This window comes from Myxocyprinus asiaticus, chromosome 24, assembly GCF_019703515.2.
Source record: "Myxocyprinus asiaticus isolate MX2 ecotype Aquarium Trade chromosome 24, UBuf_Myxa_2, whole genome shotgun sequence".
Classification (NCBI taxonomy): domain Eukaryota; kingdom Metazoa; phylum Chordata; class Actinopteri; order Cypriniformes; family Catostomidae; genus Myxocyprinus; species Myxocyprinus asiaticus.
The window spans coordinates 34,565,734-34,590,351 of record NC_059367.1 but is presented as its reverse complement, the minus strand read 5'-3'; the positions used below and the strand labels follow the sequence as shown (position 1 = coordinate 34,590,351).

The window sequence follows — 24,618 nt, the reverse complement described above, 5'->3', positions numbered from 1 at the left end:
GTTTCAATTGATAGGGTTTATTAACTTTATATCAAAGATATAATCTTAAGTATTCTGTCTGTTTTGTCATATCATTTAAAAGCAAATAAAAATGTACTAGTTATTGTTCATATCTAAGTGCTTCTGTATATTTATTTTAATGAACATGAGTAAGTCTGTGTAAACTGACAATTATTTGTACAAGTTTACAGCAGATCGTAAAGCACAAAGAAATCAATAAACAACTTGAACAACACATCTACAAATAAAACAATTCCACATAAAGCTGAAGGACTCTCATCAGAGCAATTTATAAAAAGTCTGCATGACTCTTATATAGTTTGCATAATCACTCCTACTTACTATCTGTGAAAATACCATGAAACTCCTTAACTTGATGTGGAATCAGACTATATAAATGGCCTTTTCAAACGTACATTTCTTCTGATATCGGTTTCTGGCTGTCTCCATTTGTCATTATAGTAGCCTTTTAGTCCATAAATTGATATTAAAAGTAATTTCCTTTTGCCTAAAGATGTGTTATTTGTCAGTTTAATGACACTGAAACCAAAACAGTTTTCCTCTCCAGTCTGAATGGTTATCAGGCCTTCTCCTGAGTTTCTTCTCCCACTAATGAAGCATCACTCACTGGTTTTAGACACCTTCTCCAGCAGAGCCTTCATGTCCAGAAGAGCAACCTCTAGGAACTGGGACAGTTTAGTGGCATTGGTTTCCTCACAGCTATTAAAGGCTGTAACAGCAAAGTTGATGTGGTCATCCATGGGGTTGTAGCAGATACCATAACCGTCTGGAACCATGGGTCCAAAACACATAACACAGTCTGTTTTTGATCCAACCTGAAAACCACAATACAGAACAAGCACAATGCTTTAATAAACACAAATGCTCTATTTACAGTCAACATGAAATCAAAATTGACACTAGTTACTTTCTTAATGCACATTCCTGCTATTATTGTGCACAATCCATCAGTGCACATTATTCCAAATATTTATAGAAACAATTGCACTGTACATATTATTGTCATCAGTAAAAACATCAAATAGCCATGTGTCATATGTTGTTGGAAAGCTCTCAAAGAGTAGAATACAACCAGCCTACTTGTTTTACTCACAAAAATATAGCAAGTAATACCAAAGTATGTATCTTTCACATAAATGTTACATGTAAACAGGTGTTGCTTATATGCCGCGTTTTCGCTTATAACTTCATGAAACAGAACATAAAATATCACATACTGTTACTTAGAGGAGGTGTTTCCCGTTAAAACGAGCCCACACACAACGTAATCGGATGCATAGATCATTAGATAATCCACACAAAGCACAATGTGCAAGCACCACATAATGTGCTATCTGGCTAAAAACATATTAGCTTTCCTGGATCAGATGACTTCAATGGAAATAATGTAGTACAATGTCCAGCGTTACGGAACACTAAACCAATCATATTAGGATTCAGATCGCTGCAGCCAGAGGTGGAAGTCATCCAATAACTGTCAGAGAGGACAGTTCACGCTAATTACATGTGGCCACCAGGAGATGGTGCCAAGTACATGACACAGACTCAATGATGACTCAAATGACACAGAATGGAACGAATGAAATCTCATTCTAATGCCTGCATGTTTTGGAGAGAAAGCATACCTTTAGTCATTATTTTGTTTGAATGTGTAATGTACAATTATATTTTATTTGTTTGGAGAAGTTTTTGTACATTAGGATAAATTATTTTTGTAAAGCTATAACTTTTGATTGCTTTGTCGTATCAACACAACATTTAACTCAGATACAGGTGACAGTTAATTTAAAGTTACTTTTTAGCTCAATTTTTTTGTGTGTGATTTTTTAGCAGTTTCTTAGGTGGTGAGTCTAAGAATTTAATAATCTATATAATTAAAAAATGTGAAAAGTTTTTGTTAAAATGATAAACAATTGACCCTCTTTTTCTTTTTTGTTGAGTTATAATCCTTTATAAAAACACATTTAGAGCTTAAAGGTTTCAGTTAAAAATAAAAACATCAGATTTACACCACTTGTTTTGTGTTCAAATGCTATGTTTCCATATACTGGAGTATCTTTACATTTACATTTAAGCTCCTAATGGATGATATACTTCGTTCAAAAAGTGCATATATTGGGTTTTAACAAGTGTTATGATTGGCAGACAAGTCATTTTAAGGGGTTGGAAGTCCGACGAAGCGCCATCATTTCTAGAGTGGTGTACAGAGATGGGGAGGGTGGCAGCGTTTGAAGAAGGGGTATCAAGAGGATTGGGTAATTTGGACTTGTTTATGGGAAAATGGGGCAAATATCTGGCATTTTTGGAGGGCTCTCAGGGAGGGACAATGGAGAGAGAGATGTAGAGTTTATGTGTGTGAATAATTATATTTTATAAATTATTTTATTTTTTAATATTTGTTTTTGTGTGTCTATAATTATGTGGGACCACTGGGATGTTGTTTTGGGTAGGATTGGGGGTGGGGGGGGGGGGGGGGTAGTAATAGAGGGGGTTAAGTATTGATTCTGTTTGTATATGTTCTTGCTTGTATGTGTTAATACAGGAATCATTAAAATATGTTAATAAAAAAAAAAAAAGAAAAAAAAAGTGCATATATCATTTCCTTACAGCAGGCAGCTAGGAATAGAAAACAAATAGTAGTAGTATGATAAGCAAAGTACCAACACAATTGCAAACCCAATTCCAAACCAGTTGCTGGAGTTAAAAGATGTTTCCCTATAGCACAGAAATGTCATCAGGGGAACAGTTTTTGCAACCCTGTCAGATTTAGCCAATTTATCTGTGCAAATTGTAAAGTATATCAAAGGGCACCAACAAGCCAGAATGACTTGTGAGGTATTAAATTACAGCAAGTTACTTGCAGTCTCCAGATGGCCTTTAAATGGGGTCATATCATGAAACAGATTACAACCCATACTCTAACCCTCACAACACAACACTCATTCCTCTGTCAACTCAGAGCTTGTATCTACACAAACTAAAATGGCTAATTCAGAAATCTTCACATTATCAAATAGTTGCCTACATTGCAACATATTCAGAGATTAGCAACTTGATCTGCCCAGTCACAGCAAAGCATGAAGTATACTGTAGTCTAGCCTTAAGTGTCAGAGAGAGGGTGGAATATGGTCATGTAAAACTACATTACTGCATGCTACAAAAGTGTAGAATATGGCTCCTTTGAAAAACAAAGTGGTGGCGCTTGAAGTTAAATAGTCTTTCTAGAATGTTTGATTTGGAGTAACGACTTCAGGACTTTAGCTCCATTCAGAGGATGGGATTCTACAAACCTGGCTAGTGAACATATTAAAATGTGAAGCCACAGCGAAGGATGTGTCCATGAAGATCTCAGGCAGAGATGTCAGATCCTCAATGGCTATCATCTTCAGACCCAGCAGGTGCCTCTCTATACCCTGACCATGAATGGCCTGATTACAAAAAACAGAGGTCAAGATCATGAGGAGGTCAAAATTGTAACAACACAAATACAATACAATAACATTTAATAAAACAATGCATTACACTTAGATAAGATTTATTAAGAGTTCTTGGTGACTAATTCTGTGTTCCATTCAAAGTCGGATGTGGGATAATCCTATTTGACATCTCTGACTTCTGACCATAAAGGGTGTCCCATTGCCCAATGCTTGGAAGACGACTTATATGGAGGCAAAATAGCAAAGCAACTGTTAGCTTTTCCGTTGTGTGATTGTGACCAGAAAAGTCTCCAAGCAACCAAATTGCAGAGGACAAAAAACTCAATACGATGTCTATTTGTTTCACAGGTGAACAATTATCGACAAAGATAATTTACAGTGTTTTACACATCTGTCGCTGCAAAGTTTGCTAAACAGGTTTTATTATCATGTAAAGATGGAAATTTGACACATTGATGCATATTATTTTATTTGCTTAAAAGTGGATTTTTATTATTAATGTGTACATCTCCCCGAGAGCCGCAAAGTTCATGTGACATCATACACATGCATCTCATTTAAATCAAAGTTGTAGAAGTGCTGTTCTATTGCACTTTTCCAAGTAGGAAGTTGAATGGAATGCAAAACAGAGTGATGTTCATAAACAAGAGCTTGGCTTTTTCAAGATTATATGATGAGATACTCACCATGTGTGTATGCTCTCTGTGGACTTTGATTGCCCTTTCAAGCAGTGCTGCCTTCTCACTATTCTGCATTTGAAACAAGATTGATACATAACCATGTGATCATGCATCATTTTCCCCTGTTAACATGGAAAATGTAACTTACACGAGGGTCACCATAGGTGAGAATGCTGTTAAAATCTAAACTCTTACATGTTTTGATGGATCGTCCATGGCTTGTGTGAACTGGAGTGACTCTGTAGTGGTGGAACGAATGGCTTCGGTTCTTCCCAGTTTAAACATGCGTAAAGAGGCGCTCTCATATGTCGGACAGCATGTCTGATACATCCTAACAAACAAACAAGATCAATCATCAGTGAATTGGCATGGTTATGGGCACTAGAAGCATCTTGCAATTTCAGGTAAACTGACTTAATTCTTCAACAATTTAGTGTAATTATGAATGTTTCAAAATGTTACAAGCATATAGCCAAAGCTGAAATAAGTTGTTTACTAGTATTATAATAAATAAATTGTTGTTACTATTGTGAAAAAAAAAAGCCATTACTGACAAATTAGTCATTTAAAAGAAAAACAGCAGTAAATCCAACCGCTTGAAACTGTATCACTGCTCACCATTGGCCATGTTCTGCAATTTTCCATTACCAAAATGCATTGCATGTTTTAAAGGTGAAGTATGTGATTTCTGCACAACTAGTGCCACCAAATAGCATTGCAAAAAAGTGAGATTCTCCTTCACTCAAACACTCTTTGGAGGAGTCAACCTATAAATGGCTTACTTATAGTAGTCTCTGCACATTAAACTAGAATAGTTGAAAGTATTTCAAATAAAAAAAAAAATGTACATACTTCACCTTTAAAGTCATTGACGAAGAAATGTGGCAAAATGGCATGCAAGCAACCTATGAAATGATGTGAGAAATTAATAAAAAACATTTCAGGTGAAAAAAAAATACTGTATCTGAAAGAATACAAATTTAATAAACAGGAATTGTAGGGACATTTCATCAGAGGTGTGTTCATACCACTTTATTTAGCACAAGGTTGTCAAATTCACCTGTAGTAGGCCAACTGTAGAGCCATTTGGATGAATGCATCTGGACTCATTTTATGAGACTTGGGAAATTTCCTTCCGTAATGTGAGAAGTTGAGCACTCGAACATCCAGTTCATGCACCATTCTATTCAGAGGGTTGAGAGACTGTATTATAACAGTGGTAATAACTGGCCATTAAGAGGATGAAGAACGTACATTATTTAATAACCAAGCGGTTATTGATTCATTTCCAAGAGCATGTTATAACTGTTTTTATATAGAAAGAGTTTGAAATTCTTCACATGTTCATGTTCTGTTTGGCTTTCTCAATGTCCTTCTTGACTTCCGGGGTGATGTTGAATCTGAGCTTTTGTGGCATTGGCAGTGGAATCATTGGAGTTCGTACCATCTCTGTTCTCTTCCTGTGACAAATATCATACATACCACATTATCTACAAATGTTTTGAACAATAACAATTCCAAAAAAGCAGTGGTTCTCAACTGGTGGGTCACAACCAAAAAATGGGTCGCAGGTCTGTTCTGATACGTTTGCAAACAATACTGAATGCAAATAATAAGATCCAATTTACCATATAATCGTGCAGAGTTAGGAAAGCAAAATAAATACGTACTTTTTAAAGGGGAGGACACACTGTAAATACTAATCGTTATTTCAAACTGTAAAAATAAATAAAATAAAAAATAGTTTACTCTACTTAAAGATGCACTCAATATTTTTACAAAAAACCAATTAATCAGCCAGGAGTTTCCTTACTCTGAAGGACAGACAAAAAGGCTACAAGAGTCCAAAATTAATAAAATGCAGTTTATTGTTCAACCAAAACACCAATAATAAACAGAAAATAATTCAGATTTGGTGCATAACATAGGACTTTATATACTATAAACAAGCCCGAAAAGCACCAGGGACTCTTAATTTGAAATGACAGCGACTGGGTTTTATTAAAATGCTGTATTTTTAAATATTTACCAAATATATAGGCATTTTTTAGCCTATATATTCACCAGATGAAGGGGTTTGTATATTAATTTTAACCAGTTGAGGTTTAATGAGGAATAAGGTTTATTTATATTTACAAGATATGAAGTTGGAGACTCAATGTATGTGCTGATGGAGCACGTTTCCATATAGTTGCAATTTCTTTGCATGCCCTCACTTCACTTTAAAACACTTGACTATCAAATCAGAATAACAAAATATGTATTGAAGTGAGGATAAAAATATGGATGAATATTGCCAATGATGAAAGATTTAGATACAGAAAATCCTACGTGATTGTTTTGATTTCAATTTGAGAGGCTGCTGTGATACTGTAGTGTAGAACCAAGCTGTTTTAACTGTAAAATCCTCCAGAGCCGGCCACAGAGGAATGATAAAAAAATAAGTTTTGCGGATAACCAATAGTTTCAAAAAACAACTATCGGCACAGATTAATCGGTAAAACCGATATATCGGTCTACCTCTACCTCTCATGGTGGCTGCAATGTTAGGATCACATGGCCAGCCAAATACTTCTCGCTTGGTTTCAGTTACTGCTCTGTTATTTGACACTTTCACTCATGAATTAAGCTAATTATGGCTGACTGTCAATAGTGAATTTCTATAATTGCATCTGTAACTGAAAACTATTGCGTTTGAATGATGCTGCATCCACACCACTAGGAGTCAGTGTAAGTCCAAGATGACAATTAAAAAAATTACTGAGTGCACCTTTAAGTTTAAGTAATATTCTTACTAGTTTTAATTAAGTTACCATTACTCTCTAAATCCTAAAGTTGTCATTAATAAAAACATTTAAGTGGTCCTAATTAAACAGTACTTGAAATGTCACATTTTGGAATCATAACTCAAATATATACATTCTTTAATCTTTGGCTTCGAGTGTTACTAACTCAAAATGTTCAAGTAGAAAATTGTGGCTTTGTGGAATACCCATAAGCCCTAGCGCTAGAATAAATTATGTATGTTTGGTCAAAACAAGGGAACTTATGTAGAAAAATTATTATTGTAATATAAAAATGTATAGTTTTAATTCTTATGACTAATGTTGTTGTTTTGTTGTAGCTGGTTAATAGTTTGTGTAAAGTGACCATGAGGGTGATTAGTGTTACCTCTGGTGAACTTGGAGCCTGTTAAATTTAAGCCATTCTTCTTTACTCAATTGTACTTTAGTGCAGATTTATGTTCACTAAGAAGTACTGAGGAGAATTTAATGTGCCATATGGCTAACCGAGATTCCAGCCATAATTTCCCATAACTGTAAAAGATGTGCTATAACTCAATTTATATAATTAAATAAAACAATGATACTTTAATCACAGATGAGTTAAGTTTACTTCTAACTAGTTAATGTTACTTAAAAAACCAAGTTCAGTTTACTTGAGCTAAATAAGTACATTTACTTAGAAAAAGCATACAAAACGATTCCCTTGAAAAATCTAAGGTCAACAAATTTTACAGTGCAAAATGCTTCACAAATCTTTTTGGTTGATGTCAATGGCTGTGCATCCAATTAACAACTACATATTTTGCCACAAATTCATCTGTCACTTGGTAGAAGCTAGCTAAATTAGACAGACAGGTTGCGTGATATGCCCTCTTCCTCAAAAACATGAACAAATCTATGCAAGAGAAAAGAAATAACCCAGACAATAACCCAGATCACATTAAATATGGGTTTACCTACAATGCGGATAAACATAATTTGTTCTGACCATAAAGTGTTTTGTGCTGCAAATTATTGGCTTCCGAAAGCATGAAACACAGTTGGTACTGTGTTGGATCGGCACTTGTAAAATCTAGGTCCTGAAGCAAAACCAGCTGAGAACCACTGACATAATGCAATGTAACAACTCAACTTTGTCATCAATGGGTATTAAGTACCCTGTGTTCCTTAAATATTCCTCTGACCTTTTAAAACTCACAGGAAATGCTTGCTTGTTAGTTCTGATACTGATGGTCATTTAACATATCTCAAGCAATCAATGTCTAACGTACCAATAAATGTGAATGTATAAACCTGCAGTAAATATTATGTATATTATCTCATGAGGAAGAGCATAATGTTATGTTCTTACATATAGTCGACAACATGATCCACTAGGAAAACAATGGGAGGTCCTTCAGCTGGAGCATGTTCATAGGTGAGTCCACACGATCCATCCTCCCCAACTATGAACTGTGGGAAACAGACCAGGCATACATTAGTATTTAGACCAGAGGCGGTTAAGATGCAGTGAACATATAACAGTAAACAGTGGATTATTTTATGTCATGTGGGTATACTGGATTCAGTGATCACACAAAGTATGTAACAATTGCTAAAAATGCATGATGGTGACCTGCAGTGTTTTATCAAACCAGCGGTTGCCACTGTTCCAGCGACTGCCTCCTCCGTGGAGCATTTGAGCAGCCACTTTGCTGTGGTACATCTCATCTGACACCCGTGGCATTGGAGCGTCAAGACACACAGTGAAGATGCTCTTCTGGATTGCTCGCACTGACTCCTTATTTGTCTTGTCTAAAAAATGTTAAAGATGAGAGGCACAGACACAAACAAAAGCAGTAAACACAATGCCCTGTACTGAATAATTAATTTATGATCTACAATGGAAAATAGAAAAGAGGGTTCACAGTAAACCTACAATGTACAAATCCTGTAGCCAAATCTTTGTTGGGTAAACCCAAATTTAAGAACAAAATTTACACATTAAAATGCAAAAATTAAATGAAAAATTCTAGAGATGCAATGATACTGCTTGGCAGTACTTGTACTGGGCCGATACGAGGGGGGGGGGGTACCTGGTATCGTACTTAGTATCAGTATCATCATTTCATATTTCCGAGTACAAGTACATAAACATATTGACGTGGTGCATTGCATGGCGCTTCTAAGACCAGTCTGAATGCATGAGAAACATTTTGGTTTGGTTTTGGATTTCGTTTTTTTTTTTTTATCCATCTTTACCTGATATATGCGGCTTCTCTCGGCATGCGTGCACACTCTCTCTCTCTCTCTGCTTGCACGCTTGTTTCTGTGAGTGAAAGATCGCTTTCACAAGCACTTGTCATTCATCCATGATTTTTTTAAAAAGAATAATTAAATTTTCTTCCCATCATTTTGACAGAACAGCAAGAAAAGAAAGAAACCATTTTAGAATAGTGTTATATAAAGGACATTCACTTGTGTCCAGTAGAGGGTGATAGGTTTCTTGTGTGGCTTTTATTTTGAAGTTCTGCCATTGCTTCCCATTTCCCTTGTTGATATGTCCCATGTGTGTCTTGTTACTAGTCTTGTTAACCTTGTAAGTCAGTGACTGAGTTCGGAATTGCATACTACCCATACTACTCGTACTACTTCTGCCATATCTAACATGGTGGGGTACAGCAAAACCCCCACTACGACACCCAGTGCTCTCTCGCCAGTGGGCTCTAAGAGAAAGAGGAGGAGGAGAAAGGCATCAGCTCCTGTTGTGATGACGTGGATACCTTTTCATCTCACCACGGTCACCGCCCCTGAGGTTTACAATACTGTAGATTGCCATGTGGTCCCAGTCACTGCAGCTTCCCCTGTGGTCCCAGTCGCTACTGCTTCGGTGGTCCCAGAGGTCCCAGAGGAGGAGGCCCCTCTGCTCACAGCTACAGAGTCCCCTGTTGCCTTGCCCTTGCCCCAGAGTCCCCAGCCGCCATGACCCACCAGAGTCCCCAGCCGCCTTGACCTTCTTCCGACTCCCCTGGTGCACCGGATCCACTGTGGTTTCCTGATCTGCCCGCAACTACTTGGTCCCTAGGTCCATGGCCTCCACCTGGGTCTCCACCTGCGCCCCCCGTGGTCCCCTGGTCATCCGCTGGCACCACTGTGATCTACTGGTCATCCGCCGGATCCCCTGTGTTCTCCTGGTTGTCCCCTGCTCCGCCCAGGTCTTCTGCCGATCTGCCCTGATCTCCTGGTCGCTCGCCTGCTCACCCATGGTCTCAAGCTCGTCTGCTGGCACCTCCAAGGTCTCCAGCTTGCCCTTCGGCACCTCCAGAGTCTCCAGCACGCCCGCCGGTGCCTCTTGATCTCCTGTGGTTTCCCACTCCATTGTCTCCTGTTTCTTTGCCTGCCCCAGCTCGCTCCATTTGTTTTGTTTTGTTTTGTGATTGGGCATCAGGAGCTGCCCAGTAAAAGTTTTTTTTGTCATATACAGAGTTTGGCAGAATATTTAAAGAAAGCATTCTGGGCTGAATACTAAATATTCTCTTTTAAATGTATTAAGTAATGTACAGTACTTTGCAAAAGTCTTAGACACATAAGATGTTTCACAAAAGCATTTGTCTTAAGATGGTTATTTTTATCTTCAGCTTTAGTGTGTCAATAGGAAATATAAATGTTAGACTCCCAAACGTTACTTTTGCAAATAGTAAAGATTAGAATAGAAGAACAGGGAGCCCTGCAACAGATGTCATGGCCCCCACAAAGCCCCCCACTGAACATTGTGTCAGTCTGAGATTACATAAAGAGACAGAAGCAATTGAGACAACCTAAATAGATAGAAGAACTGTGGCAAATTCTCCAAGAAGCTTTGAACATCCTATCTGCCAACAACCAAGAAAAACTGTGTCCAGGTGTACCTAGGAGAATTGGGGCTGTTTTAAAGGCAAAGGTGGTCACATCGAATATTGATTTAGCTTTTTTATGTTTACTGGACTTTGTATGACATTAAGTGATAAATGAAAACTATTTATGTCATTATTTATACTCGTCCACTTTCCGTCAGATTTGGGTCCTGCCTGTACCTCAAGGACACAAAAGCCCCTAGCAGTGACAATGTAGCTACCAAGCAGGATTGTTTGTGAACGTTCAGAATGGCATTTTTAATGTTTTTAACTATTTTTTGTATTTTAATATTCTTCTTAACCCATTATTTTTAATGAACTGAAAAAGATGAATACATTTTGACACAAAATTGGATACGAAATGCATATTAACCATATTTTCGAGATATTAACTGGCAGAAATGAACATGCAACATAGTGAGGTCCTGTGACAACAATGTAGTATACGAATGATTTTAACTAAGCTTGCTTCAATATTTAGGTCTATTACTTCTTTGTATTTTCTACTTCTTTTATTTCTGACACTTTTATTTTTTGGGTGATTTTAATTATTTTACTCCCTTTTGATTTGAATTGTCAATTTTTTATATTTTTATTAATCACTTTGTATGACGTGTTAAATAAATGTATTTACACAGCAATTAAAATCACAGGAAACGATGTATCATGCGGTCGAATGTAATATTTGTGAAAAATGTGGGTGTATTGATTTTTTTGCACAGCTGACAGCGTGCTGATTAAGACAACAACATTTCGATGCTGTTGCCAGACATTAAATTATGGAATTATTATACATGGCTAAGACATTTTATTTTCATTATCTAGTGACTACCATTAAAACATTCTGGTGACTGTGGTTCATTTTTTAAAGTATCCCGAAAACCACAACCTGCGATGCAATCATTTTAACCTGGGATTGTGTTTTCAATCCTGGGTTAAAATTAAATTAGCCCAGTGTTGCTAGGCATGACACCCTGGCAACACTGCTCATGCGCTGCAGCTGCTCTGGGGAAGAGAGAGCAAGAGGACAAGTATGCAGCATGCATTTGAGCTGTTCAGAAAAAAAAACAATCTAGTTTCTCAATTGATTGACAATAATTTTTTTTTTCCTGCCTTATTTTGTTTTCATTATGAGAGAAGTATTCTAAAATATTTTAACACAATGTTATAAAGTAACAGCATTCTGAATACACTTACTTTATTTGTGTATTCTGAATAAGTAACACCGTTACATATATTCCGTTACAGTCCAACCCTTGTCATATATGGGACATTCCTTATTGGTTTTTTGTGTGTCTTTTATTTTGAAGTTCTGCCCTTGTTTCCTTTTTCTCTGGTTGATTTGTCCCAGGTGTGTCTTGTTACTAGTTTTGTAAACCTTGTGTATATAATGCCCTCATGTTCACTGTGTCTTTGTTAGTTCTTGTCCGTGTAAGGCTGTTTTGATTGTGTTCTGGCCATTGTTCTTGTTTTCGCAATTACATCCTCATCTTCACTCTCCAGTTATTACAACTAGCACATGAGTTTTCATTTCATCCAACTTCACTCAAAATATGTGTCTTCTCTCTCCCTGCGCATGCTTGTGTTTGAGGGAGAGCAAGAGCGCTTTTATCAGACTCGCACCAAAAGGACGTCATTGTCCTAAAGACAGCGACTCCAAAAATCATATTGGTTATGTGTAAAGAAGACAATGAAAATAGTCTGTCACTTTTACTTAGCCCAACAACAACACAGGATAAAGCAATCAAATGAACATCGAACTCTCTTAGGCTTAATGCAACAAAGCCAAAATATTCAATCAATATTAAGGACACACTGCCCACTCTGTGAATGCAAGGAACAATATGATAAAATAACACCATTAAAGCATAAATAACGAATCATATGTGTAGCTGGGTTACTTTTAAAGGTAATCTACACTAAAGTAACTAAAAATAGTTACTTGGTACTTGCATTGGTCTTCAAAAATTGGTATCGGTGCATTTCTAAAAAAATTATATTCTGTATTTTTATTTGGCTTGTTTCCTATCAAAATTACAGCATGTTCACCATTTGCTGAATTTTTTCATATAACTCACCTTTGATAAGGTTGTTGTAGGCCTTTCCCCACGTGTTACGGTGGTTGGAAGTCAGAATACCAATTGGCTCTTTATTGGTCTGAAGGGAAGTGTTCCAGATCTTCTCCAGCTGAACATAGATCTGATCAACAGTCAGTGGAGTACCATCACTGTTGTACACATCCAGAGCAAAGAACTGAGAAATACAAAGAGAGAAAGACATAAAAATCAATCTTTATTCATCTAACTTAATGTAAATTTACAAAAGCATTTAGATTTTTCTTCTTAGATTATGCTTTTCAACAAATCAACTTAAAACACAGTGCACAAATCAATGTCATTTGTCAAAAAAAAAAAACCTCAACTCAGCTGACTAGATGAATATTCCAGGTATTACATACACTTGTCCATCAGTGTATATAAACAAACTGGAAATGTGTTAGCAATATCATACTCACAATGAAAGCCTTTAGTTTAAAGAGTCAAAAAATATGTCAAAACATTATTCTGCTCTTTTGAAAGCACCTGAAAGTTGTGGACCACTGTGATGTGCGTAGGGGGGTTCTTTTCAATGGCATAGTTCACTACAGTTTCTTTCTTGGGTCCAGGGATACGACATGACGATAGCACCTGGTAGTACTGGTCCATGCACAAAGGCTTGCCACCCAAATATTCCACAGGCAATGTTTGACTGTGCCACAGAAAATCGTAACCAATTGACAAAGAATATATATTAAAATAAACTGAAAAGGATGTACACTTTACATAAAATAACTCACCAATTTAAATAACTGTTAACTGTGTTTCTTTAGCTTATTGTAAGGTTAATATAATCCAAAAATGTGCTATAAACATTGATTCATATTGTGTAACTTCTCAATAAAAACATAAATGTGAAGACAAAAAAACTGACCTATCAATCATGCTTTTGAAATCCAAAACCCCAGCAATGAGTTTAGCAGCAAACCTGTAAAAAGACAAAAATTCTGGGATTTTAGAATCTGAATGGCCTAATAATTATGTCATTGTGTTATGTTGGCAAAACAGAAATCAAAAAGATTAATTCCTCAATGAGTCATATAATAATTGTTTTTATCCCCAATGATGGTTGTCCACCAAAATATGTTAAACAAACAGTGCCAAATATAGAACAGCAGCAATTCCAGACTATAGATATCATTTTACACAGAGTACAACATTAGAAAATGTAAACATACAAACACCTCTGTAAAACACATTTAATGTTTATTGCTCAAATGGTTTTCTATACAATCAAGGAACCTAATACTATCATATAGCAAACATGCTTGGCTCTTTTTGTCACAGAGTAAGTTTAAGTATCTTCCTACAGTTTATATGAAATGGTACTTGGTGTGTTTACTGCAAAGATATAAGGGCAAATCTAAAAGAGGAACAGGGCCGAATCTGAAATGAAAACAATTTTAAAGTACACATCCCTTTGAAAAAGCTGTGCAATGCCCTAAGTAGCACAAGTGCCAAAAATAGCCAAGCATAGTAAGAAGCCTGTGAAAAGGTCAATGTGAAACTTAAAACCCCCAATATAAAAACCTCTCCAAAATAACTTAATATTTATCAATACCCTCTGCTTTTCAAGAATATATATATATATATATATATATATATATATATAGTATGAACAGTATGTGCATGCTTGCTCTGGGCTAATAGCTGAGAGGTTGCAGGTTCAAACAGTGCAAGAGATGATCCATGGACCATCAGTGTTCATTGTGCCCTTAAGCAAGACATGTAAATTCCCTGTTACATTGCAATGCCCACCTCATTTGTCCCTGACGGTCTTGGAAGTGCATCTTGGGTAAGACAACCCCAGGGCTAGTGTACATTGCCACTGGCATGCGAGAATCCAGGTAGGCCTGCATCCACCAATCAGAGAGCTGGATCAAAGGACAAAAAAAATAAGAGAAGGAATACTTGGAGTAGCTGAGAGTTTATAACACTCTCAAAAAAGGAAGCACATCTGTGCATTAAAAAAGGGACAAACCCTTGTTACTATATTCATACCCTTTTGGGGTACAATTTTTTTTTTCTTATGTTAAAGAAACAAATATGTCCATCTAAAATCTGTAAGTTAAAGGACTTTATTTGCACCAGGGAGGGTTAGATTTTGTCACTTAGCTGACTTTCATCCAAATCAACTGCTGTTTGCAAAAGCTGTTGTAAACAATGGTGTCTCCAAACCCTGCCCTTTAAAGACATGTCAGCAAACCCAAATGTGCAAAATGATTAACAGGCAGAGAGGCATCTCCAAGTTTTATGATTGGCTAAAATGAGTAGTCCGCTCCAATTCTTTTTACAGAGCCTTGGGCTGCCACAGAGACAAATGGAATTTGACAGGTCACCAATATCTGTAATATCTGTTAGGTAAAAGGGATATTGTATGCTTAAAGCAAGTATAGGCCTTTTTAACACTTTAATGATTGCAATAAATCTCACAAAGCAATTATTTTCTTTTCTGCCCTAAAATACCTTTTGTTAAACAAATGATGTATAGGACTACTTTTTTCCTTCCATATATGTCTTAATATATTGGATAAAACATTATATACACAATTTGTAAAGGTAATCACAGACATGCTGATAGATGGACAATACAGTACGATTGCGAGTGTAATATTGCTTTAATACAACAGTTTTATACAACTGGTTCGAAAGATGTGCCCAAGCCTCTGTTATTACTTTGAAAACCACACTTTAGAACTAGTAACGACCGCTTGGACTGTTTCTAACAAGTTATTGGAGAAACAAGGATGTGTGAGTGTATGAGAGAGAGCGACAGAGAGTGAGAGAGATAAAAAGAGAGAGAAAGACTAAGCGTGTGATTACCTGTGTCTGCTAGTTTAACTCTATTCCTCAGATATAGTGTGATAGTAATCAGCTCCGATCGTGGAGTGATGCTGCCATACAACCTGAATTATCCTATGAGTATTTCAGCCACGTTCAAGTGTTTTGTTTGTCAGAAAGAAAAAATGGAGGATGCCAGTTTCATTCTTGTATATTTCTTGAGGAACTCTCATTTTGACATCAACACAGAAAGCGGACTCTCCTCTGCCATGTTGAAAGTTTACATCTCCTCACATCTCTAAAACTTGTATCAGGTAGGCACACTGAGCGTGTTTGATTACTCCATCTGTCGTGACTCTCAGCTGTGATCGGCAGTAATGCTGAAGCTGTAAGTTTAACTCTATTTCTCAGCTATAGTGTAGTAGCAATCCAAGCGATCATGAAGTTAGAGACAATTCCGTATGACTTTAAAGATATTCACGAGCTGACTGAAACAGTGTTTCAACATCAGCTCAACACGTTAATAGCACACACAAGATGGTCTTTTGTCGCTGCCTGCTGGTTTAAATCTTTAATATCACAGGAGTTAATGAAAATTCACACATCTAGCTGCTCTTACACACCTGCACTGCTCTAACACCCTATCTACACCAGACGTCAACAGCGCAATGCGACAATAGCAAATCGCTTCCATATAATCAATGATACTGTCTACACTGGATGCATCTGTCACGTCATGCCTTGTCGCCCCGAAAGTAAATGGATGACCCATTCTATTTTGCACTGCAGGCACTGGTGCTACTCCTGCCAACAAGACAAATAAACAGTTTAGAACATTCACTTTGATGCATCCAGTATAGACAGCTTCAAGGCAGTGTGATGCGACGTTGCTCGATTCCGGTGTATACAGGATGTTACACGTTATTTCGGAACGCCACGAACTCAAGCGGATTGATACAAACAGTGAAGCAGCCCAGTGCTGATGGTGTGAGCTATCAGCACTCTTGGAACGCCTCTTGTCCAATCAGATTCGAGGATCACAACTGTTGTAAAATTAACTACATTAGTTTACATAAACTAACGGTGAACAATACTTTGACGGCATTCATTAATCTTAATTAATGTCAATTTCTACATATGAAAATACATTTTTAACATTAAACGTTGTACACAATCTGTAAACATTAATGTAATATGAATTAACTGAACAAACAATAAATCCTAGTACTTAAAATACAATACATTGGCCAAGATAAATAAATTCTGTGAAAAATTATTGTTTATTGTTAGTTCATGTTAACTAATGCATTAACTAAAGTTAATGAATAGTACCTTATTGTAAAGAGTTAAAGTTATAATAAATAAAGTTAAAAAGAATGTTCCGGGTTCAATACAAGTTGAGCTCAAGCAACAGCATTTGTCACATAATATTGATTACCACAAAAATGTATTTCGACTCATCCCTCCTTTTCTTTTAAAAAAAAGCAAAAATCGAGGTTCCAGTGAGGCACTTACAATGGAAGTGAATGGGGCCAATCAATAAATGCTTTTTTTATTTTTTTTATTAACAATTTTTATTCCATTCATAAGACAAACAAACACAACATAAAATATGGAATCAATTATATACATTAAACCCCTCCCCCCCGAACATTCCCCCCCCCACAAACACGCACTACCGTGGTCACCAACAATTAGAACATAAAAATAAAAAAAACATTTAAAAAAAGTATACTTTCAAAAAACAACAAGAATGCACATACACATCTAAACTGGAGCCAGTTCTGTAGCATAAGATCTAAAAAATTCAGCGGCTGGCCCCGGAGTCTCGCCTGTTGGCAAGGCCTTAATTACCTCGCCAAGCTCCTCCAAGGTTATCTCAGAATCAAGAGAATTTTTTTTGCTCAGTCGTCAGTTTAGGGAGTTCTAATGTGTTCCACAAAGTTTAGAATATCGTCATCAGTAGACGAAGACGTGGAACTATAAAGATCAAGATAGAATTTTTTTAAAAGCATTATTAATATCAATGGCTGAGGTAAATATCACCAGCAGATTTCACTGAGGTAATGGTAGAAAAAGATTCTCTTTGCTTTATATACACTATATTGCCAAAAGTATTCGCTCACCCATCCAAATAATTGAATTCAGGTGTTCCAATCACTTCCATGGCCACAGGTGTATAAAATGAAGCACCTAGGCATGCAGACTGCTTCTACAAACATTTGTGAAAGAATGGGCCGCTCTCAGGAGCTCAGTGAATTCCAGCGTGGTACTGTGATAGGATGCCACCTGTGCAACAAGTCCAGTCGTGAAATTTCCTCGCTACTAAATATTCCACAGTCAACTGTCAGTGGTATTATAACAAAGTGGAAGCGATTGGGAATGACAGCAACTCAGCCACGAAGTGGTAGGCCACGTAAAATGACAGAGCGGGATCAGCGGATGCTGAGGCGCATAGTGCGCAGATGTCGCCAACTTTCTGCAGAGTCAATCGCTACAGACCTCCAAAGTTCATGTGGCCTTCAGATTAGCTCAAGAACAGTGCATAGGATGCTTCATGGAATGGGTTTCCATGGCCGAGCAGCTGCATCCAAGCCATACATCACCAAGTGCAATGCAAAGCGTCGGATGCAGTGGTGTAAAGCACGCCGCCACTGGACTCTAGAGCAGTGGAGACGCGTTCTCTGGAGTGACGAATCACACTTCTCCATCTGGCAATCTGATGGACGAGTCTGGGTTTGGCGGTTGCCAGGAGAACGGCAGTTTGACTGCATTGTGCCAACTGTGAAGTTTGGTGGAGGGGGGATTATGGTGTGGGGTTGTTTTTCAGGAGCTGGGCTTGGCACCTTAGTTCCAGTGAAAGGAACTCTGAATGCTTCAGCATACCAAGAGATTTTGGACAATTCCATGCTCCCAACTTTGTGGAAACAGTTTGGGGATGGCACCTTCCTGTTCCAACATGACTGCACACCAGTGCACAAAGCAAGGTCCATAAAGATATGGATGAGCGAGTTTGGTGTGGAAGAACTTGACTGGTCTGCACATAGTCCTGACCTCAACCCGATAGAGCACCTTTGGGATGAATTAGAGCGAAGATTGCGAGCCAGGCCTTCTCGTCCAACATCAGTGTCTGACCTCACAAATGCGCTTCTGGAAGAATGGTCATAAATTCCCATAAACACACTCCTAAACCTTGTGGAAAGCCTTCCCACAAGAGTTGAAGCTGTTATAGCTGCAAAGGGTGGGCCGACATCATATTAAACCCTATGGATTAAGAATGGGATGTCACTTAAGTTCATATGCGTCTAAAGGCAGATGAGCGAATACTTTTGGCAATATAGTGTATCTAGCCAAAAGCTTCCCTGCTTTGTCCCCCAACTCAAAGTATGGCTGTCTTGCCCTGAATAGCCATTTCAATCGGGTCAACTCTCTGAGGCCATCAGATGACATTCGATGCTTCGGCTCTGCCTCTGAGCTTTTAATATTCCCTTCCAACTCCACGAGTTCTCGTGCTTTGGATTTGTTGATGAATGAAGCATACTGTATGACCCAACCCCTAAGAACTGCCTTAAGTGCCTCCCAAGCCATGCCCACAGAGGATACTGAGGACCAGCTGGTCTCTATATAAACATTGATTTCAGCCTTTAACATTTGTTGGAATTCAGGATTTTGCAAAAGGGATACATTAAAGCACCAACTATATGATTTCTTTTTCTCCATATGTGGCAACACCTCTAAACTCACCAGGGCGTAATCTGAGACCAAGATATTTCCAATTGAGCAATCAACAACAGATTAAATGAGGGACTTAGATATATATAAAAAAATCTATTCTAGAATAAATCTTATGGACTGATGAAAAAATTTATAGTCCCTACCAGATGGGTTCAAAAGTCTCCAAATATCTGTAAGACCAAGATTTTTACACATCCTGTGAAGCATCAATGTTGCTCTAGGAAATTTACACACTTTTGCTTCACTATGATCAAGGACTGAGTCCATCAAAAGATTAAAGTCTCCTCCCAATATTATATCATGAGGGGTGCCAGCGGCTTGCAGCATCCCTTCAAGATCTATAAAAAAACCCTGATCATCAGTGTTAGGTGTGTAAATATTAGCCAAAATCAGACTTTGCCCCTGAATTTCTGCTAAAACAACAATGACTCTTCCTAATTTATCTTTAATCTGTTTGAGACATTTGAATTGTAGATGTTTACTTGTCAATGTAATGACTACCCTGCTCTTACTTGAGCCAGCACTACAGAAAACATGTCCACCCCATATCTTCCCAAATTTTTCAGCTTCCTGCGGGGAAAGATGCATTTCTTGAAGAAACACTATATCATATTTCTTATGTTTAAGAAGAGAAATAACCTTCTTTTCTTTTTCTGGGCGCCCCAACCCATTCACATTCCATGTGGAGAGAGAGACAATCCACTCATATTAACATTTGACATTTTTGACATATTAGAAAAAATAGATTGTGTGTCAAACATAAAATTATAAAGACCATATTCCAACATTAGTGAAACAATCAAACCCCGAACCAAACAAACAGAAAAAAGAAAAACATGCGCATTAACCCCACGCATGGCAGCGCCAACTGCCGTCCATACTTCTAAACTCAAACAGTCCATGTACGCCTACAGGAGTCCCCGCAACAACTCTGCCATTGGATTGCTCAAGTTCGGTGATTCTATACAAATTCTGTAAAACAGAATTACACAACAGAAGATAATCTATAAAACAAACTCCAGCCAATAGGCGGAATAAACACAAAGAACGTGTAGATTCATCCATATAACTGTCCCGAAGGTTAGTTACTCCACAAAACAATCTCCAGCCGCTAGCGGAACCAGCACACACATACACACACATACACACACACAAACATTATAATAATAAATAAATAAAAAAATAAAAATAAAATAAGAATAAAATTATAATAATAATAATAATAATACTAATATAATTATATATAATTAAAAAATGTAATTAAAAAAGGCCGTTCAGTTTCCTCGTACAGTCAAACAAATGTTCAGTGAGCCGGCCCATTCGACTGCTACATGAGTGCAGCAGATGACCCAATTACTCCAATGTCCTGCAAGAAATACTCCATAAAACAAACTCCAACCAATAGGAGGGGTAAGCACAAAGAATGTGCAGATTCATCCACAACTGTCCCGAAGGAGTGTTATTCCACAAAACACACTCTAGCCGCTAGGCGGAACCAGCACAAAAAGAAACAAAAAAGGCGCTCAGTTCCTCAAACAGTCAAGTGAATGTTCAGTAAGTCAGGCTCACTCATTCATTGACTTTATGAAGGACAATGCTTGCTGGGAACATGTAAATACTTTGTGGCCATCCTTAGCATCTATTCTCAATTTGGCCGGGAACATCAGTGCAAAAGTGACCTTCCGTTGATGTAAGTGTTTCTTGCATTCCTTGAATCAATCACGTTTCTCTCTTGTCGAGTTCGCAAAGTCTGGGAACAAAAAAATGCTGTGGTTCTTCCAAGAAAGCCTTCCTTTACTCCTTGCCCCACGTAACACGAGATCTTTATTGGATGATCTCAGAAATTTGGCCAGAATTGATCAGGGCCTTTCTCCCTCTGCGGATCTCCAAGCCGGGATCCTGTGAGCTAGCTCGATTTCCAGCTTATGGCCTGTTATGTCAAGCAGATTCGGAAAGAGCCCGTCCAGGAATTTCACCATATCCTGACCTTCTTCGTCCTCAGGAATTCCAAAAATTCAGACGTTATTCTGCTGGTTACGATTCTCCATATCCTCCATCTTCTCCCAGACGCGCTGCAAATCCACCTTGGTCACTAGTGGATTAGTAGATAATTCCCTCTCCGATGACTCCAGATAACCGTTTCTCGACATCCCCCACTCTTGTAACCACCTCAGTGAATTTCGTCTCCATGGCCATGATAGATCGACATATTGCAGCAAGATCCTCCAAGTCAGCAACGACCTTCGTCAGCATTGCCGAAACGTTCAGCAATTCTCGCCGAATCTCTTTCACCGAGGGGTGTCAGCTTGAGCACGTAAGTGTATTTTAATGTCTCCAGAGCCTGAGGATTTTGAATTCTTTGACATATTGTCTTCCTTGAACAGTTATGAAACAGGGTGTATCGAGTCTCACCGGTTTATGACACAAAAAGTACCAAAACTAGCAAAGTGCGCAGAGCTCGCTGTTCACACGTCTGAACCTCGCATGGCGCCATGTGACTCATCCAATCCATAAATGTTAAAATACTCACTGTTTCAAAAGTATAGACACAAGATGTAAACAATACGTGTGTTTACATGATTTTAATGTGATAAAATCACTTATTAACCTTTTCTGTGTAAAGATAGCTGTGATGTCAACAAACCCTTAAACAACTGTAAAAATTACGATTTAAACAACTCTACAGCTCAAATAATACATGAGTTTAAAATAAGAATTAATGTAAGTGCTTTTATACAATTGTAATCTTCATATTTCTAGCTTTAAACCCTCCAGAATTTGCCCCATTCACTTCCATTGTAAGTGTCTCGCTTCGTTTTTTATTTTTTATTTTAAGAAAAGGAGGGACGAGTCGAAATTACTTTTGTGGTTATCAACATTATTTCACAAATGCTGTCGATTGAGCTTAACTTGAATTGAACCCGGAATATTCCTTTAAGTACCTGAGATTTACCAAAGCATATTTCTGAAAGTCTGGTATAAATTTTAAATTACAACACACGCATATTCATTTTTCCTCTCTTTTATTTTTTTTTTTTTTCTTGTAGAGTTAACCAGTGAAAAGTTACTGAAGGAAAACAGGAAAGACCCTGGAGTTAATACTTCGACACACCCGCAAAGGTGCGCGCTTTACGCAATACGCACCCAGTTTTCGGTTTTGCGCGCCCGGCGCTCGAGGCTCTTCTGCAGTCTCTCTCCGACACCCCCGGACCGCAGGAACTCGTCCATGAGCTTGCGGGTGTGCGACATCTCCTCCTCGCAGATCAGCGGCTCGAGCGCGGCCAGATAGCGCGCACATGTCTGCTTCAGCGGCGGAACGGGCAACTTTGGCAGACTGTCCTGATGGACCACCGACCGGTCAGAAATTTGGACAACCGCCACCGGACTCGGTAGACGGCAGGGCTTCACCAGGGCCGTCCTTGACTACAAATAGAGTTCATCATGAGAATTTGTAATTTGTAGGACATGTAATACAATGCCAGATCCTGTAATAATGAGCTATAAACCGTAGCATAACCCCCATTTTTTAAAACTTGTTTACACGCCTAGTGCTATGTAGGAGGGCTCTGGTCAATCCATCCACACCAATATATATATAAACAAATAGTTTCACAACATGACAAGACATGACCAATGAATGCATGACATACTATCACAAGAGGCGTAGGCCTACCCCATTGTAAATATTGACTCAGAAGACATATTTATTGATGAATTCTTGGTGTTACGGCTGCTTCACACATTACTGGTGGTGCATATATAGCGTAGTTAAAAGCAGGCGTTCAACTAACTGTTTAAGCAACTGCGTTTGGTCTTTAGTGCTATTATACAATATGACAACCATCACTTACCGCAGTTCTTGCCAGGACGCACAGCATGATTTCAAGCAAATGTTCCCGGAGAATTTAACTGACAGTTGAAGAACAGAGTCTCCCCAACATTCTGCGCTCCAAGGGCAAGCAATAGTTTCTCTACAAGTTGCGGGACGCGTCGTACACCTTCGCCCTCGCTCGGACAAGATTGACAACTACATCTATCTAGCAGCTTGTTTTGCCCCTGAACGATTTGCACTGAGGTCAAACAGACAACAAATAAATATACATGTACGGTATTGATAAAAACAGTCGTAATTTTATATCTCATTTTTATATCTAGTCCTATAATTATTTACCAATTAGAAGTGTAGGGTGAAACAAAATAAAACAATTAACATTGCCAACTGTCGGACTATTTGGACGTTTGTTACGTCATCATTACGCCATTGATGCGCGCACTCATTTTGTCAAGATATTTTCGAAGCTATTTTTTAAATAAATAAATCCATAAATAATCTATTAAATTATCGAGTAATTACGTTATATAGCCATTCTGATCGTGCGGGTGCGCTACGGTGTTTGAATATCAGTGAGGTGGTTGGTTTTGATGTGAAGCTCATAATTATTGTAAAGTCGAGGGTAAACATTTGTAAACATTTTGACATAAAACATGTGGGCAGAAATTACAGGTGATTTGGGTCTAGATAATGTATGTTTCCTTTTCAGATTTAAATACATTATCGTCAGAACTATGTTGTACATGCGCGTTAAAGGCTTTGACAGGTGGTGTTTGTTACTTTTCTCAGCGCTGATCAGCATGGACTAATCACAGTCGTTTTGGATGACAGTATATAAGCAATATTATTTAATCGTTTACTGAAATTGATGGAGATGGTCATCATTTGCATCTTAAGCTCCAAACATTAGCAATACATTTCGTTAAATAATACATTTTTTTAGCTGACAAATGTCTGCAGTGAAATCTCCTCGTGAGATTTGGGATTCATACCAGAGATCTTTTATTCCATTTTAACACTAACCGCATTTTTACCGTATGAGAAAGCGCAACGGTAAACTAGCGTGTTACAACAGTAAGTCGCCGTTTGCGGATACCATACAAATGAATGAGGAGAGCCGTAAACTGAAACCTACCTGTCGCAAAAATGTTCATGTCTTCTCTTATAAAACGCCATATTTATCGTAGTAAATTTCACAGATAGGTTATTCCAAAAGGTTTATTTCGTGTAAACATATTGAAGGTTAGCGGATAGGCCGTCAGTTCATTAAGTGATGAGCTGTTTATTCACAAAAGCAGTTTATTCAGCACACCGAAGCATCTCCTCCTTAGATATCCATTAAAAAAACAACACGTTTAGGCATTTGATGATAATACAT

The 24,618-nt window shown here is 37.9% G+C and overlaps 1 protein-coding gene across 1 annotated transcript; it reads right to left on the bottom strand.

Moving 5' to 3' along the window:
* Positions 1-4: 4 nt before the first annotated feature.
* On the bottom strand, positions 5-23,547 carry zgc:154046 (Carnitine O-acetyltransferase-like). The gene is made up of 14 exons (XM_051652643.1): positions 23,260-23,547; positions 22,553-22,831; positions 14,651-14,766; positions 13,767-13,820; positions 13,379-13,544; positions 12,875-13,049; positions 8,540-8,718; positions 8,276-8,376; positions 5,479-5,598; positions 5,199-5,321; positions 4,334-4,469; positions 4,145-4,207; positions 3,312-3,449; positions 5-836 (listed from the first exon to the last, which is right to left on the bottom strand). The coding sequence occupies exons 1-14, from the start codon at positions 23,284-23,286 to the stop codon at positions 621-623; spliced, it is 1,893 nt and encodes a 630-aa protein (XP_051508603.1). The 5' UTR covers positions 23,287-23,547; the 3' UTR covers positions 5-620.
* Between the last annotated feature and the right edge of the window lie 1,071 nt (positions 23,548-24,618).